This window comes from Spermophilus citellus (assembly GCF_964194105.1).
Source record: "Spermophilus citellus genome assembly, chromosome: 3".
Classification (NCBI taxonomy): Eukaryota; Metazoa; Chordata; class Mammalia; order Rodentia; family Sciuridae; genus Spermophilus; species Spermophilus citellus.
Genome location: NC_138184.1, coordinates 133,886,098 through 133,902,998, shown reverse-complemented (window position 1 = coordinate 133,902,998; position 16,901 = coordinate 133,886,098). Strand labels below are relative to the sequence as shown.

Sequence of the window (16,901 nt, the reverse complement as noted above, 5' to 3'; positions counted from 1 at the left end):
AAAACTCTGTACTGGCTTCCCTCCTCACTCAAAATTCTGTACTGGCTTCCCTCCTCACTCAAAGTCCAAAGACTTCCCAAAGGCCCATGAACTACAACATGATCTGCTCCTCTACCTCCAATCCCCACATATTTCTCTCTACTATCTTCATCCTCTACCCTCTCCTCCACACCTGCTCTACTCTGACAACAATTTTCCTGCTGTGCCTCAAAAACAGCCCAATCATTCCCTTACCTCAAGGATTTCCCCACCTCCAACCCAGTACCCCCACAGGGCTACCCCTTCCCAGATCTCTCACCAAATGACAAGTTAGCTATTAGAGAGGCCACCATGGGACCACCTATATTACAGAGTACCTACCCCCATCCCTTCATCATTACCCTTTTTAAATGCTCTTCTTGGTAATTTACTATCAACAACATGCTTGTTTAATTTTGCTCATCTACTCTCATTAGAGCATAAATTTTACAAGGGAAGAAATTTATTCATTTGTCTTTCATGTTTCTGCAACATTAGAACATCGCTCAGAATATTTCAGGCACTTGGTAAATGTTCATTGGGAAAATCTTACTATTTATTTATATAGTGGTGCTGGGGATAAAACCCTGGTACACACCAGGCAAATGTTAATTGTTCTCTGAAGAAAGACCAAGTCTTCACCTTCTCTTCTTTCAGAACTCACCTAGATTCTGAACAGCTGAATGAGTCCAAAGAAAAAGAATCCCCAAGAAATTAAAGTATTGGATGTAAATTTTATGGATCTTAATTTAGGCACAGTGAAAATGTATTTCTTTCCTATGGTTGCTAGAGACCTGGTGGTTTGAAACAACAGAAATATATTCTTTTATAGTTCTGTAGGCTAGATGTCTGAAATCAGCTTCACTGGGCTGAAATCAGGTGCAGGGAAACATTTCTTCAGAAAGCTCTAGGGGAGAAATTGCTCTTGGCCTCCTCCAAGTCCTGCTGGCTTCGGTGTCCTTATCACCACTCTACTTCTACCTCTGTGGCAGCACTGCCCTGCCTCATCAACAGTAGTTTCTCCCTCCCACTGCGACACACAGGATTGCATTTAGGGTCTAAATACATAATTCAGGGTAATCTCCCAATTTCATGATCCTTAAGTGAAGTGCATCTTTTGCCATGTAAACAAACAGTTACAGGTTTCAGGGATTAGGACCTCTCTCTTTGGGGTCCACTATTCAGCCTAACAGAGAAAGCATTTACAGAAACAATCAGTGAACTTGTAACATGGCCCTGTAGGCTAAATTTCCTGGTCTTTCCTTTTAAGAAAATTACAACTATAAAACAAAGGAAAAAGTCACACTGTCCATTTAAGGAATGGTTAAAATACCAAGAGTATGTTTACTGGATTTGGAACTACACATGTGGGATAGGGAGAGAGAACCACATTTTTTGTTTGTTTGTTTGTTTTTAAATCTTAGGTTACTAGGCAGTTTCTTTCTTGCTATCCTGAATATGAACCAGTTTGTGTTCACAAAACACATTAAAACAATTACTTGATGTTCAATCTAAAAAGAAGAAGAAAAAGAAAACCTGAATCCTATCAATGTAAGGGCCAGGAGGACCTTATCTCAAGTATAACAGTGCTGAGTTTGGTAATAATAATAATAATTGCATTAGTAATTTTTATGCTTTACATTTCCAGAGGAGAATAAATTTTAAATAGCTATGTCTCTTTCATGACTCCTCTAGAATTTTATGGACTAACAATAATAGCAGCTAAGAAACTGCAGTAAGTCAGTTTCTATGCCAAGCTCTTTACAGTTATTACTTCATTTTTTTCTCCCAAAATTTGTAAATTGGGAATTATTTTTCTGCCATTTTGCAGAAAATGTCAGGCTTAGAGTCATACAGAAGAAAGCAAATGGAAAAGATGGAATTAATCTCAATGTCTCTCTGACTCCAAAGACTGAGCTCGTCCATTAGATTAGTGTTGGGATACTCCCTCATAGCATTTTTAGCTAATTTTTAGTTATTTTGATTAAATTATTTAATATATTTTCAAAAGGAAACAACTTTTGGCTTTGAAGTATCTACTGTAACAGAATCACTACCAGGCATGAAATAAATGTGAATTCATTTGAGCTCCATTTTGTAGAACAACTAAATTACATTTACTGAGCCTCATAGGATCAGATAATTATACACTAGAAAATATTCCCAAATCTTATTACTGATAATAAGTATGGGCTTCTACTCCACAAAATTATTAGCAAGTAAGTTGGAAGATGTAGTTTTAACCTTCTCTTTCCACCTCCAACACAAATGAAGATGCCAATCAAGTGGTCTATAAATAGCTACAGCCAACTGGGTTGTGGGAAATTTTTAAAAAAGATAAAATAAGGCAGCACCAGCCTGAGAAAGGAAAAGTTTACAAACTGTTTTGCATGGTAGAGAAAAGAAAGGATAGCTCATAAAATCTATACACGTGAAATAAGTTCAGTCTTAAATTGTTAACATATCACAATAATATTCAGGCAAAAATATTTGTGTTTCAGGAGGCAATTTATGAACTCATATTCCTTTAGACCACCTCAATGGATCTGTAACATTATGGACTTATTATAAGGACAAGCAAAATCACCTTGACAGAAGTTCCCCAGCCAATAATCAGTGTCACATTGTCCTTCCAGCAGAGGCTGCAGGGATACATATCTGGGCGAAGACTTATATCATCCCGGGGCACATTGGTGATTCTTTGTTTTGAGGTAATGTCAAAAATCTTCACACCCTGGAAAAGGAAATGGCATTAGGAATTCTCTACTTGGGAGAAGGAAAATCTATGAACAGGCCCAGCTACATACCACCAATAACCAATGCTGCAAAGTATTGACAGTGTTTGCAGAGCAAAGTTAGAAGCCATGTAAAGAAAATGTTCCCGGGGGTAGGAAAGACAGTGGAACAAGATGGACATCATTATCCCAAGTACATGTATGAAGACAAAAATGGTATGACTCTGCTCTATGTACAACCAGAGACATGAAAAATTGTGCTTTTATATGTACTATAAATTGAAATGTATTCTGCTATCATGTATAACAAATTAGAATAAAATAAATAAATTAAAACACACACACCCACATAAAAAGAAAAGAAAATGTTCCTTCTCCACACAAATCCTATAAAAATACCTTCATCCTTCTTATTGGGCAAAGGAATTTTGTTTTACTAGTGGGTGGCATGGGTGATTCTAACCTAAAATAATGGGGAAATGTTTAGATACCAACAACTACATTTTCAAAATGACAGACAAGTAACATTTCTAAGTGTATTGTCCCAATAAAAAATGAGGTTTGGTTTTTGGAAAGATTTTAATTCTGAAAAACCATCTATATAAAGAAAACTACACTTGACATTTCAAAGTTCTCAAACACAAACCTCAGTAAGCAGATCACTACAAGTGAGCCAAGAGACCATAGGTTTGCTTCCCTTTCTTGTGACCCAAAAGAAAAAAAATCCTGAGTAACAAGGTGGATTCTGAGGAGATTTCTACCATTAAGCGGAATGGAACTGACTACTCATAGATAACTTAAAATTTCAAAAGACATGCCAGATGAGAAAAAGTCTACTCTTAAAACTTTGTACTGGACCCAATTCATATCAAGTAAATTTTGCAGCACCAAATATTATGATCCTTTCTTAAAAGCAGCCCTAGATTTTTGCCTATGATTATATTGGGAGTAAAATAGAAATCAGCAATATTCTGCTCTTGTTTCATATCAAGTGTTTCTTGCCCTCGGCCAATAGGCAAATAGTATTTTCAAGACCACATTCCCAATGCAACCCTTCAATTATTAAGATGGCTTTTCATTTTCTTGGTTACTCTTCATGCCTCAGGTTTCTTATCCTAAAATAGAGTCCAGAATATGCTGGGAATTACTATATTATAAAAGCCAAAAGCAATCTAATTTCTTTAACTTCCCAGGTAAGATATCACTTACCATTTGTTATCTTTTACAAATGATCACTGGAGCAAGTGGCATCTCCCTTTGACACAGTCCTATCAATTTGGCCACTCTTCTGCCACCAAACAAGGAAGATGCTTAGGAAGGTAGAGACTGTGCTTACCATATTATTGGCCCAAGCGATCAGATGGCCTCTCCATTTCACACTCCGTATGTTCCCTTCCCCTTCATGCAGAACCGAAGACTTCCATCTGTTCATCCAGGACCGTTCAAAGAGCAGCAACTAGGGCACACAGCATAAACACAGACTTTCAGAAATGGAGAATAATATAATAGAGACCTTACTTACCATTCTTGTCCATAATGTTACCAAATAACCAACACTCTATGGATTTATTTTTAATTTTTATTTTTATGTACTTACAGTAGACGATTTCCATTTTGGAAAGCATTTCCCACACATCTTACACTGTCTGGGACATTGTTTTAAAACAGATTTAGTGTTCCTGTGACTACAGAGCCAAACCACAAGATGGCACCAAAATATCAAGGTTCATGGAAAATAATGCACATCTAATCAAAAGATTTGTATCCCTGAAAGTTCTTCAAGTAATGGCTAAAGAACTAATTTATTTTGTAAATTAGGAAATCAAAATCTCACAGTTTTTCACTGAAAATAAGATTGTCACAAATTAAACTGTAGAAATTAGGGGCAGTCTTATGTATTTCCCAAGATAAATAATTTGACAATTACTTTTAAGCAGTAATTCATGTTATGAAATAAGGGAAATTTGCTTTAGGATTAAGCTTCTTTAAAAAGTTCAGTAGCAAGAGCCTTTATTTTAAAGGGAAAAAAATCTGTAACTGAAAAAAGAATCTGCGGAAAAATTTTAGTACAACGTATAACTCGTCAAAAACTTCTACTACTGAATATACAGTTTTAGTAATTCATGCATTATATTAAGGACATAAAAATATTTTTCTTGATATATCCAATTTAAATTCTTTAAGATAACTATACAATATACTCAATGCATGTAATCCTGAAATACATGTAGATCCCTTAAAAGCTGATAACAGATTCCAAAAGTTTTCAGAATTCCTACTATTAGAGGCAATTTCAGTTCACCTCAGTGTATTCTGAATCCTTCCTCACTCCACAACAGCACAAGTGGACACAATAAGTCAAAGAATAAATTCACATTCTATTTGTATTTGTATATCTTTCTCAATAGTTAGGTTCCTATAGACATAAGAGGCACAAAAGAAATTTTGCTTTTAATTAGAGGCCCTCTTTACAAGCTGAGTACAGCCACTTTAACATGCTATAAACACCTGAAGTTCTCTATTATCCATGGAAAAGCAAGGTGGCTTCACAACTTCCACAGTGGTAATGGGAAGCAGCGATTTTACTGAAGCTCTTCAGTCCTCCTTCCCATGAGATATATCCTATACATTTTCAAAGATCCTCTAACCCATCTCAACCTCACCCTTCTCAAGTTCTAATTAAAAAAATCATAGCTACAGGGTTGGGGGTATAGCACAGTGGAAGAGTACTTGCCTAGCATAGCAATGGGTTCAATCCCCAGTACTGGGGGAAAAAAATCATCACTACTGAATATACAGTTTTAGTAATTCACTAAAATACCACCATCACTAAAATACCACCCTGTGACCTAGTTAAGAACCTAGTTAAGAGACCCCTTAACTGGGTATGTCATCTGTCTGTGATTCAACCTCTTCTTGTGCCATGATGCAGAGAAAGAGTCAGAAAGTCCACTACATCCAACCAATGCAGAAGGATGATGAATGGTTCAGTATTTTGTCAGAAGATAGGTTTGAAATTCAAGAAATGAGGGAAAAGGCTAAGGATAAAGTTCCCACTAAAGAGAAAATCACACTCTACTAACAGTAAGCAACTAATAAGATTTATTTTAAACATGAGGAACTAATAAGAACATATCATCTATCTTTCATCTACAGCATAGATAGCATGGAGGTAATTATAAAAAAGGGGTGGACACAGCCAGCAGTCACTAATCATCTGTTAAAAGAAAGGGTCAGCCGAATGACCAGGAGAAAAACCTGGCAGAACCCAATATCAAATTCCTCTCCCTTACCAATCCTCACCTAAATGATTAACACAGTGTTAAGAGAAGAAGTGATTACAGCTGTATTTGGGAAAATTAAATGCACACCAAATTTTAAAAAACATCTGAAAAATATGCTAAAAATAATATCTCAGTGAAGGCCATGATTTAACTTGTTTCCAGAAAAAGCCTAAGTAGTAGTCAGTCAGTTAGATATTGGGATGCCAAATGTCCCCAACCCTCTCTTTGGCCCCTTCTCAGGGTAAGGGGGAATGTGGAGGTAGAATAGTCACTGAGCAAATCTCTGTTAAAGCATGCCACCCACCAGCACTCCAGCACTCCAGGGTCACTTGGGGAGCACAGCTGGGAGAAAAAAAAGAAGGCATGCTAGCACAAGAAGGGCATCAATGGAAAGATTCAGTATTTGACAATAATGGGAATTATCCAGAGAATAAAACAAATCTCCCATTCCTGACTCCACAGCAACAAGACATCACAAAAAAAAAAAAAAAAAAAAAAACAGAAAAGGACTAAAAAATTGGTTCTCATTATTATTCTCAGATAACAACAAAATTAAATAATAATCAAAGTACTCTGAGTATAAGAACACACATATAAACCTAAATGTCAGGGGATGTAATCAAAATTTGTAAACAGCAAAAAGTTCATAGATCTGAAAATTAATAATGAACTGAAGTTCTCTATTATCCATGGAAAAGCAAGGTGGCTTCACAACTTCCACACGTGCATGCACTGGCCTCATGAAACAAAACAAAAACCCTTCATAAGCTATGTAAACAGAGAACTAAATAAATGGGAAAAAATACCATTATGTTTCTGGATAATAATGCCCAAGATTCTCACTGAAAAGCTTAAGTCTCATTAAGTTAACTTCTTTTTTAATGTAAGTTTCCCAAAAATTTCAAAGGAATTATTTCTTGAAATTCTGAAAGTGCTAAAAATACATTTGAAAAAAAAAAAGATATGAGAACAACAGGAGATTTTTTTTTTTTTTAATTAAGCAATTTGGTGGTAGGGGTGAATTTGCTGACAGATAATGAGATGTTTTATAAAATTAATATCCAAAAAGTACAATCAACCCTCCCCACCCCACGTCAAAAAAAAAAAAAAAGCACCACATTGATTGTAGAATTGACAAATGAAGGAAAAAGAAAAGAAAGAAATAACAAAGACGAATCAAAGTGACACAGTTAGGCAGGGAGTGGGCATGAGGTGTGTGTAGGGGAAGAGAAACTACTGAGCACTTCTTCCTGGAGGATCTTTTGGCATTATGGACACAAAACTTTCAAAATGACCACATCTTGGAATTTATGCTAAGAAATTATTAGAGTGAGTAAAGAAGCTACCTATAAAGACTAGAAATGCACTGACAACTGGGTAGTGATTGAATACAAAGTGGTAAAGCTGAACAACTGAGGAGAAAGCATCCATTCTTAATTATTTCATGTGTGTATATCCACTAACTTACAAAACATCAGGGCATATTAAATAGACAGGCAGATTCCAAAAAGGTATTGCCTATGATGTTCCTTAAGTAAAATATGAATATGTATCCATATGTAGATTAATATGATAAAATATGGAAGATACATTACACAAAGTCATAACTCCTAGCAATGGGTAACAGGAAATTTTCACTATTTCTATTTTATAATTATTCTTCACTGAACATGTGAATTATTTTTACAATGTTAATACATTAATGAGAATGAGAATCCATTCTTTTATTTTACAATCAGGTTAATAGAGGGAAAAAATTAAAATGAAGATAATATTAGAAATTCAATGGAACTTAAGAAAGAAGGAATATTCGAGGCATACTGAACATGTACAGAATTAACCTACACAAACTATACTGACTTTGAAAAACTGTCCATAAAATCTTCCAAACAAACAATTCCAGACAAAATCCAAACTTCCTCTAATGAGTCAGTTCTGCTGTACTTGGAGTGCTTCTGGTATAGGAAGAGGCTGAGGCTGTCAGGGCCCTGGCTTTCCTTTGTGTCCACCAGAGCTCCAAGGAATACTTCCAGCAGAGGGCAGGAAGAAAACAAGGACAGAATTCTGAAATCAGTCCATCTCAGGGTCAGTTCCAATAACCTTGTGGACCCTGCTCTAATACAGAAGCAAACAAGCTTCTCCTTTAAGGATAGTTTATAGTACAAACAGGCAAATGCCATTCTATATAACTGACAGATGTCTAGAAAAAAGGTATAATATACCAACTTCTGTGAATGGGTCAAATTTTAACTAACATTACAGTTTAAACATCATTCATATTATTTTCTGATGTCTTTTGAATGGTAATATTTTTCAAGACTTTATCTTCATTTTTAATGGATGAAAAATAAATTATTTGTAAAAAAGTTTAATATGTTAGAGTATGTCATCATTTAGGAGAATTCTTTTGGATGTCAAATAATTTTCCAATTTCTTGTTTCTATATGTTTTATGGTATGCTGGTTTTATTATAGCACAGTGAGTATCATGTTACTACCTTTTCACTGAGGTTGGTGAGCCATTCCTATTTCTTTGTCTTTCCCCAACAAACTGTAAACGCATTGGAAAAAGAAACTATATTTTATATTTTTCTAGATACATAATAAATTTTAGATGCTAATTGGGCTTTCCTGTGTCTACTCATCTTAATCTTGGTCTATACATACAATGTGTTCACTCTAGGAAAATCTATGTAATTATCCCAAACACTTCAGTTAGTTACCTAGTCCATCTTTAGTTAGTAAATGTCCCCAAACTATTTTGAACATACTGGAATCTAACCTAATCTCAAAAATTTAAAGGAAAGAACCTGGGAATGATTCATATAACTAACACATCTTTGCTTTCAGAAAGGGTTTTCTTATAATGATCCTACATCCAACTCCTCTAATGTCAGTCTATATACCCTTTGTTCAAGGCCATAGGCACAACTGTAGTACAACTTGTCAAAAAACTGAAAACTGCTTTTAAGGTCAATCTTCCCCTATTCGTTTTAAGTAATTAGTAGCTCTATTCCAGGGACACAATCAGGCCAGAGACTTGGTGTGGACAGTGATGATGTGCCTGACTGCAGAAGGTTCTCTGGATTGCCATCATAATTATTTCTTCTGCCTCTATGGCACCTAACCTGCTTCTCTCCTCTACATCACCTGCCGGCCTCCTAGAGCATTGATTTCTGCCCTTCCTCTCCACCCTACTTTTTATTATTTACTCACAAGTCCAATTTTCCAATCTTTACATAGGATTATAGACTAATAATTATGGAATCATTCCATTGGCATTTTCATGCAGGATTTGTAATATTTACTCCACAAAATAATACAGAACTTCACATATGAGAGAAAAAGACCAAATGACCCACTATCCATTTGTTTTTTAAATCCTAATCTATGGGAATTTCAAGCAAAACACATTTTCTGGCAAGAATGGCAAGGAAAATTCTCCTTTGGTAATTTAAGGAAAGATAAACTACTTTTCTTACAAACATTCTACACTGAATTAACTACCACAAAGCTATCTGCCTCTATTTCACTGACATTTAATAAAATCCATTTCTTTCTTGTAGTCATAAAACTGCCTAGAGACCTACTGAGCATGAATGTTCTACAAAGCATTTTAGGGGGTAAGCCATTGAGCGAACTACCCTTAAAAGCAGCTGGTTAATTTATTTGGTTCATCTTCCACATCCTGTAATATTGAATTGTCATTATCACAATACTGAGAGCAATTTAAGCTCAATGGGAGCTAAGTACACAGAGAGGAAAAGCTGTTTCCAAGAGGTTTGGGTTTTTTGTTGTTGTTGATGATGGAGAAAGTATTTTAGGGCTTTATTTCCCATAAATCCACATTCTAGCAGTCAGCACTCTCTGTACTTATATTTCAATAGGAGCCCTCACATCCCAGAAATACACTTTATTCTCCTATGTTTTGTGCTGATAAATCTGTCTAGTGCTTTCCTACACTACACAGAAGTATAAGGAAGCACATTCCAAAATCTCCCACATGTGTAGCAAGAATCTATCAGGTTGTAATAAAGCCACCAATTATGATAGCCTTTATCCTCATCCACCCTTTGATGGAGGAAAGGAGCATGACTGGCCCTGTTTTAATCATCCTGTATTCTTTCAAGTTTATGAACCACTTGGTTCCTTCAGGCTTTCTCAATATTGGTAACACTGCATGTTTTGAGGCACAAAAGAAAGGAAGAAAGACTGGGCAGGGGCACCAAACTAGGGAGAATGTGGGATACCCAGATACGTTAATATAGAAAGGACTAAGGGGCTTGGAAGAAAGAAACTTCATTACAGAGAACCTCTGCTAGGTTGGAGTTGATTCTCAAGATAATAAAATCAAGTAGAGAAATGAAGAAATGGAAAACCCAGCAAATTAGAACACACCCAGTAAGACAGTCTTGGTAAAAACAGACAAAGGTCATAATGATGGGGATGGCCTGTCACAGAACGACTTAAATATCCAAAATTTGAAGATTATGAAAGAAATTTAAAAAGTGATGAAGATGAATGAGAAAAACAGACACTGTGGATAAGACCCAGATGGTGGTTGGCTGCTCACAGCAAAGAGAAATCTTGGAATCCTGAGAAAGGAAGGAGTAACCATGAACCTACGGGAACAGATAAGCACATTTTTCTTCCTGCTTTGGCTCAGGATCAAAATTTAAAATGAATGGCATTTTTAAACATCACCAACAGTTTTACTGTCTCCATCAAGATAGAACATAAAACATAGGAAGAAAGAGGGAATTTCTCAAATATATTATAGCTTTAAATTCAGTGGTTATTTTCTGGACATGTTATAATCCTTCAATTTCCCTTTCCTAAGGTAATTTAACATGTTTAAAAGAAGTTAAATACAGAGCAAATATTTATACCATGGAAAGTCTAGGTACACAGAAGGATTCTGAGAGCTCCGTTGACTGGCCACTTGCTTATAACCAATATTTGAGTAAACATTTTTCCAATGCAATACAGACTTTGGACAAGTGCTTAAAGTTAACTAGTCTTTTTTAAAAAATATTTTCATTAGTTATTGATGGACCTTTATTTATTTATTTATTTGTTTGTATGTTGTGCTGAGAATTGAACCCAGGGCCTCCACACATGCTAGACAAGTGCTCTACCACTGAGCCCCAGCCCCAGCCCCTTAACTAATCTTGAGAAAACTACATAGCCAGACCAATACCGTGAAATTTAAAAAACACTGTACAATGTAAGGTAATAGCTAATTTATCACCCAAGCAATCCAAGCCACAGGTTCAATGTGAACAAAATAAACTAAATACAAGGGGTGCCATTTATGAGCAGTTTCCTTTATATTAAAAAATACAGATAACAGACATATATCTACTTATCCATGTATATGGGTTAAGCAATCAACTATATCCAATATGTGAAGTAGGGTCCTATTTAAACTAATAATCTACAGTTTCTGCATATTCAAACTCACATTTACAAATATAATTTCAAAAATTATTGGAATGTGTATTAATAATTTCACCATTTTAAAGAACAATCTTCTATATGGATGCTACAGGTTTAAAATAGCTGGTTATTAATGCCAAACACTCTGGGTTTGTCTTTCAGTCTGCCAGGGCTAGGCTCAAGGTCAAACCCTTTCAGTAGTAGGGTGGAGAAAACACAATATCATCCACTGGATGATTAAACTTGAATTAATGTTCTGTGCAATAAACAAGTATCTCTAATTTTAACTATATATTATCACTATTATAGATGAATGATCAAAGGGAGATACTTGCACAGTTATTATATGAAAAAGAAATGCAAAACTGCTAAATCTTAAATAACATAAAAAGTTATCTGAACACATTGGTTTATGTACTTGAATAAGCCCTTCACTCAGCTCAAAATGAAAAGAGAAAAAATAAAGATCAGAACACTATCTACAGAAGAAAACAAGTCAAAAAAACCTGCCCTCACACTTTATAATCCACTCGTGTCATCCTGATGAAAAACAGGGATTAATTGAGTGCAATGGTTAGTCACTGAGAGCTTCCATGGGAGTGGCAGAACTGATGGGTTCTGGGCCTCTCCACAGGGTCACGTATAGTCATCCTCTCCCTACACACCTCAGTGTCTAAAGTCTCATTTAGTCTCCTAATGTTTCCCTGAGAACACAAATAATTATTTCAGATTTAGTCAAAACTGAAGAAAAGGCTGCAGGCTATTTAGTAAGCAGCAATAATTTGTGCTCAAACTGACAATAAATATCAAGTAGACCACCTTCATCATCCTGGCTTCTATGGTAGTATTAAAAATTTCCCTGAGCAAAGAATATAATCAGAAAAAAAAATCACAAAAGAAGATACACATGTTGCTAATAAATAAAAGTGTTCAAAATCTGTAATAATTAAAAGACATTGAAAATACTGGCAAAGAGGATATGGTGAAACAAGTACTCACACACAGCTGATACTTTTCTGGAATGCAATTTTACTTGGAAGTAAGCATTAAGTGCCTAAAAAATAATCATAATCTTTGACTTATTAATTCTAATTCTAGGAATCAATGCTACAAAAAACATTCATAAGAGCAGATGAAAGTTCATGCCCCAAGATTTCTAGTGTCATTTTTTTTTTTTTTGCAGTATGATTTTTGACAATCAAACACTGGCTATAACCTATATGTCCAAAAATAACAGAATACTAAGAAAATTAACTAGATCCACAGGATAAAATATTATTCAACTATTAAACAACACTGAACTAAGAGCAGACTTCAATAAGGTAGGAAATTTCATATATTACCCAATATTAAGTTAAAAGAAGATCTAAAATAGTTGAGGTTACCAGACACAAATACTATTGGTTTGGTGTATAGCCTTTCATGAATATACCCACAAAGATAATCGTATTCACACACACACACACACACACGCGTGTGTGCAAAAATTATAATCAGACCCTATATATATTTTGGTAAAGTAACCTGGATAGAAGCAATCTATCAAATGTTGGGCATTTGATTTGTTCCCTCTGAGAAAAAGAAAAGCTGACATCCAGAAGTTGCCCTGGCATTCAGAGATAGGCCTTGATATTTTCCTGATGAATGTAAACAATTTAATGGAACACCAATATCAGACAAGGCCACTCTGTGAACAAGAAGGATCAAGACAAAATAAGACCAATTCATAATCATGTCTAAATGAATATTTTCCCAAAATAACCACACAGCCATCCTGGCTAAAAGGAGAAATTGCTGCTGCTTTGCCAATTATGACTTCAGCCTTGGCTTAGTCTTTTCTTGGTCTTTTTTTTTTTTTTTTTTTTTGGTGGTGAAGGTTGAGGGAATGAACCAAGGGGTGCTTAAACACTGAGCAATATCCCCAGCCCTTTTTAATTTTTTATTTAGAGACAGGGTCTCGCCAGTTGCTGAAGCTGGTTTTGAACTTGTGATCTCCTGCCTCAGCCTCCTGAGCCTCCAGGATTATAGGCATGTGCCATCATGCCGGCTTTTCTTAGTCTTCTGCATAAGATTTATTAAAATACCCAGGTATACAATTACTCTTGCTTCCTGACAATATGCAATCTGGAGCAAATTCCTGCTTCCTTAAATGCCCCCCAAATCATCTCCCACCAGCTCAATCCTACAATCCCTTTTCCTTAGCATCCTCTTCATAATACCTACAGGGGTCCTGGAGATCTTTGGCTGTGGGTCATTTACACAGCTAATTCACAATTATTAGACATTTGGTTTATTCCGATTCTCACTGTTACAAACATCAGAGGAATGCTGGCTGAAAATTAGAAGGAAAAACAAAACAAAGCCAACCCAACCAAGGTGAGGTGATTCCAAAATGCTTAAAGACAAAGAAAAATTACAAAATAACCTCATAGTGAAACTAACATATAAATACACATGTACACATTTTTCACTCTTAAATGCCTCAGAATATTCATTTTTCTACCAACCCCATTTTGATTAATTAATAATTTTATAACTACATTCTATCAATACTGTCCTATTTAATATTCTTTTGGAAACCTACCACCCACCATTCCTGAAAGCAAGATACTATATGTGTATAGCACCTAATGTGGACCTTGATACAAATTTGTGTTCAAGAAGCAGATACAAGCCAAATATTTCTGTGAAATGATGATTTAGTTTATACTAGTGATGCCAATTAAAAATGGTTATAATCCTAACACTTTGTTTTATACAGAGCATCATTTAAGAAAGAAAGAGAGGGCTGGGGAAGTGGCACAGTGACAGAGTGCTTGCCTAGCATGCATAAGGCTCTGGGTTTGATCCCCAACACCGGAAAGAAAGAAAAGAAAGAGTAGTGTGAGGGAAGGAGGGAACCTCTTAGTATTAAGAATAATCAATTAGTATTAAAAGATGATTTGATTGCTCCAGGAAGAGACAGTGGGCTTAACATTGGAGTTCAGGTAAAAGCTGCGATGAATGTAGTTAACATTACACATGAAAAAATTAGCTGAATTTATTAAACAGAAAATGTCAACAAGAATTTGATGTGTATGATTCAAGGGGAATGTAAAAGAAAACAAATTTTCCATGGATACATTTCCCTCACACCATCCCTGATAGGCACCAAAGAAACTGAACATCCTACATAAAGTCATCAAAAATAAGCAACTGATATTTGAGACAAATGAAAAATTATGAAAGCAAGGAGAATGCCTGTTTTTCAGACTGACAACTATTTTAAGCAAAAGATTTCTATTTTTAGGCTCAGCCAGTCTAGAATACACAGAAATCCCTGCAAAAATATACCTTAACAATATAATTATTTTACAATCTGGTTCCACATACCTAAAAAAGGGTTTGTGAAAGTTATGTTTGGGTTTTATTTTCTATTAATTGAAGGTTAATCAGTTTTGGTACATTGAGACATGAAATGAATTTCTAGGAATGGAACGACAATTTACAATAGAATGTAGAAGAAATAAAGGTATTTATTTTATAATTGTTCAACATGTAACCAATAGGACAGAAATTTGGTACTTGCCTGCAGTTTAACATAAATTGACTAAAAAGCCTTAACACAAAAATTTTTAATTTATAAAAATATGCAGTGACTTCATTTGAAAGCTACCATCAGAAGATCTGTGTGATTAAAGTGTGCATATATACGAGTGCCCATGACCAAAGCAACTGAACTTGCAGAAATATCCTGGAGAGTCAAATGTTGTGCACAGTAGACTTTTAGAAAGGAATAATGTTAAAATCCTTCTAACTCTAAGAACTCCCAACTCCAAACTGACTAGAAAATAAGCAAACACACAAAGAAGCACCTTGACATTTCATGTTTAGTGATCACAGAAGTAGGAAAACAATGCTTGATCAATCTCAATTCTAAAAATATTCAGCAGGGGCTGGGGGAAATGGAGAGATTTTGGTCAAAGGGTAGAGATTTTCAGTTTTAAGGCAACTTATAGGGATCTAACACTCAGTGTGGGGACTACAGTTAATAACACTGTATTGGAAAACTGAAATTTGGTAAAAGAATAGACCTAGAGTGTTCTCATAACAGTCAAAAAGGTAACTATGTGAGGTAATGGATATGTTACTGACACTGATTGTGGTCATGATTTCACAACATATACATATTAACTCATCATGCTGTACACATTAAAAATATGCAATTTTTATTTGTTAAATATACCTCAATAAAGCTGGGAAAATAATTTTGAAATACTTTTTTAAAATTTATATTTTTAAAAGAAGCTGGCTTATGCTACCATGTCCTTCAGGTAGAATTTCCCACCAGCCTTCAGCCCCCAACAGTCAAGTGCTTCTCATTTCATTCACGCAGGTCCTCTCACTTGCTGACTGATATTTTCCAGCTTACAAAGCAACTTGTCCCTTTGGCCAGGTCCCTTTATTCTATCCTACAACACCACCAAACAGCTGACTATCTCATTTCTAAAAATGAACTCCACTGCAAACAGTATCACAACAATTTAATAATTTGTCACAGTAGTAAAAACAGTCATTATGAAGGGTACTTTGGAGTTCAAAGGTTAAGGTCACATGAATATGAGGTTTATCTTGTGGACAGAGAGAGTTGTACAATTAAAAATAAAAACATACAAGGTCTACGTGGAAGATTTATTTCTAAAACAGAAATTTCATTTGCTATGTTCATTTATTAGAATTCTTGCGACACATGAAGGCTACACTTAAAATGGTTCATGCATTTGAAACCTCTCTCCAATGGCACTTTGGCACTTTTAAGGGCTTTTTCCTTTTTTGCCCCTCCAACATGGAAACAAAACAGAATTTAGAATAAGCTTTTTATGCTCATGTGTCAAGCAGTGGAATCCATAAATCCAGCTCTGGCATTCAACTACTAAGAAGTTACCTTGAAAACCTAAAATAAAAGTTTATGCCAAACAGAACTAGAGCCTCCTATTCTCAGTACCTTGTGGATAAGAAGCTCTCTCTAAAGACCTAAGCTGCTAGAACCTTAAAAAGGAAATATCAATAAATGTGTCAAATGACAGTTTCAGGTTTTTTTTTTTTTCCCTGCCACACGGCTATTTTGCAGCACTATTTTAAAATCGATGTTCTAATTACTTCAATTTTTTTACAGGAATCAAAAATATTAATAACATTAAAACGAGTAAAATATTAACTGGGACATCTCTCAACTGTTCTTTGAATGAAATGAATACCTCATTATAGGACCTCCATTTTCCTACTTAGCTCTTCTCGTCTCTGTTGTACTAACCCACTGTTTACAGAAATTTGCATACAGTTCCAAGAATCAGAGAACAGATGATCAAACTGTACAGTAGTGTTCTTAAGGGTTAAGAATGCCTTTATTCCACACTACATTTTTATCTGGCTAGTCTTTGCTCTAA

The 16,901-nt window shown here is 35.3% G+C and overlaps 1 protein-coding gene across 2 annotated transcripts in view; it reads right to left on the bottom strand.

Moving 5' to 3' along the window:
- VPS41 (VPS41 subunit of HOPS complex) overlaps nucleotides 1-16,901 on the bottom strand; it is a 160,737-nt gene that overhangs the window by 61,479 nt on the left and 82,357 nt on the right. For both annotated transcript variants that reach the window (XM_081288528.1, XM_081288529.1), the window contains exons 8-9: nucleotides 4,090-4,209; nucleotides 2,606-2,752 (exon numbers count right to left, since the gene is read on the bottom strand). In XM_081288528.1, the coding sequence (XP_081144654.1) occupies nucleotides 2,606-2,752; nucleotides 4,090-4,209 (267 nt within the window). The remainder of the gene's footprint in view (nucleotides 1-2,605; nucleotides 2,753-4,089; nucleotides 4,210-16,901) is intronic.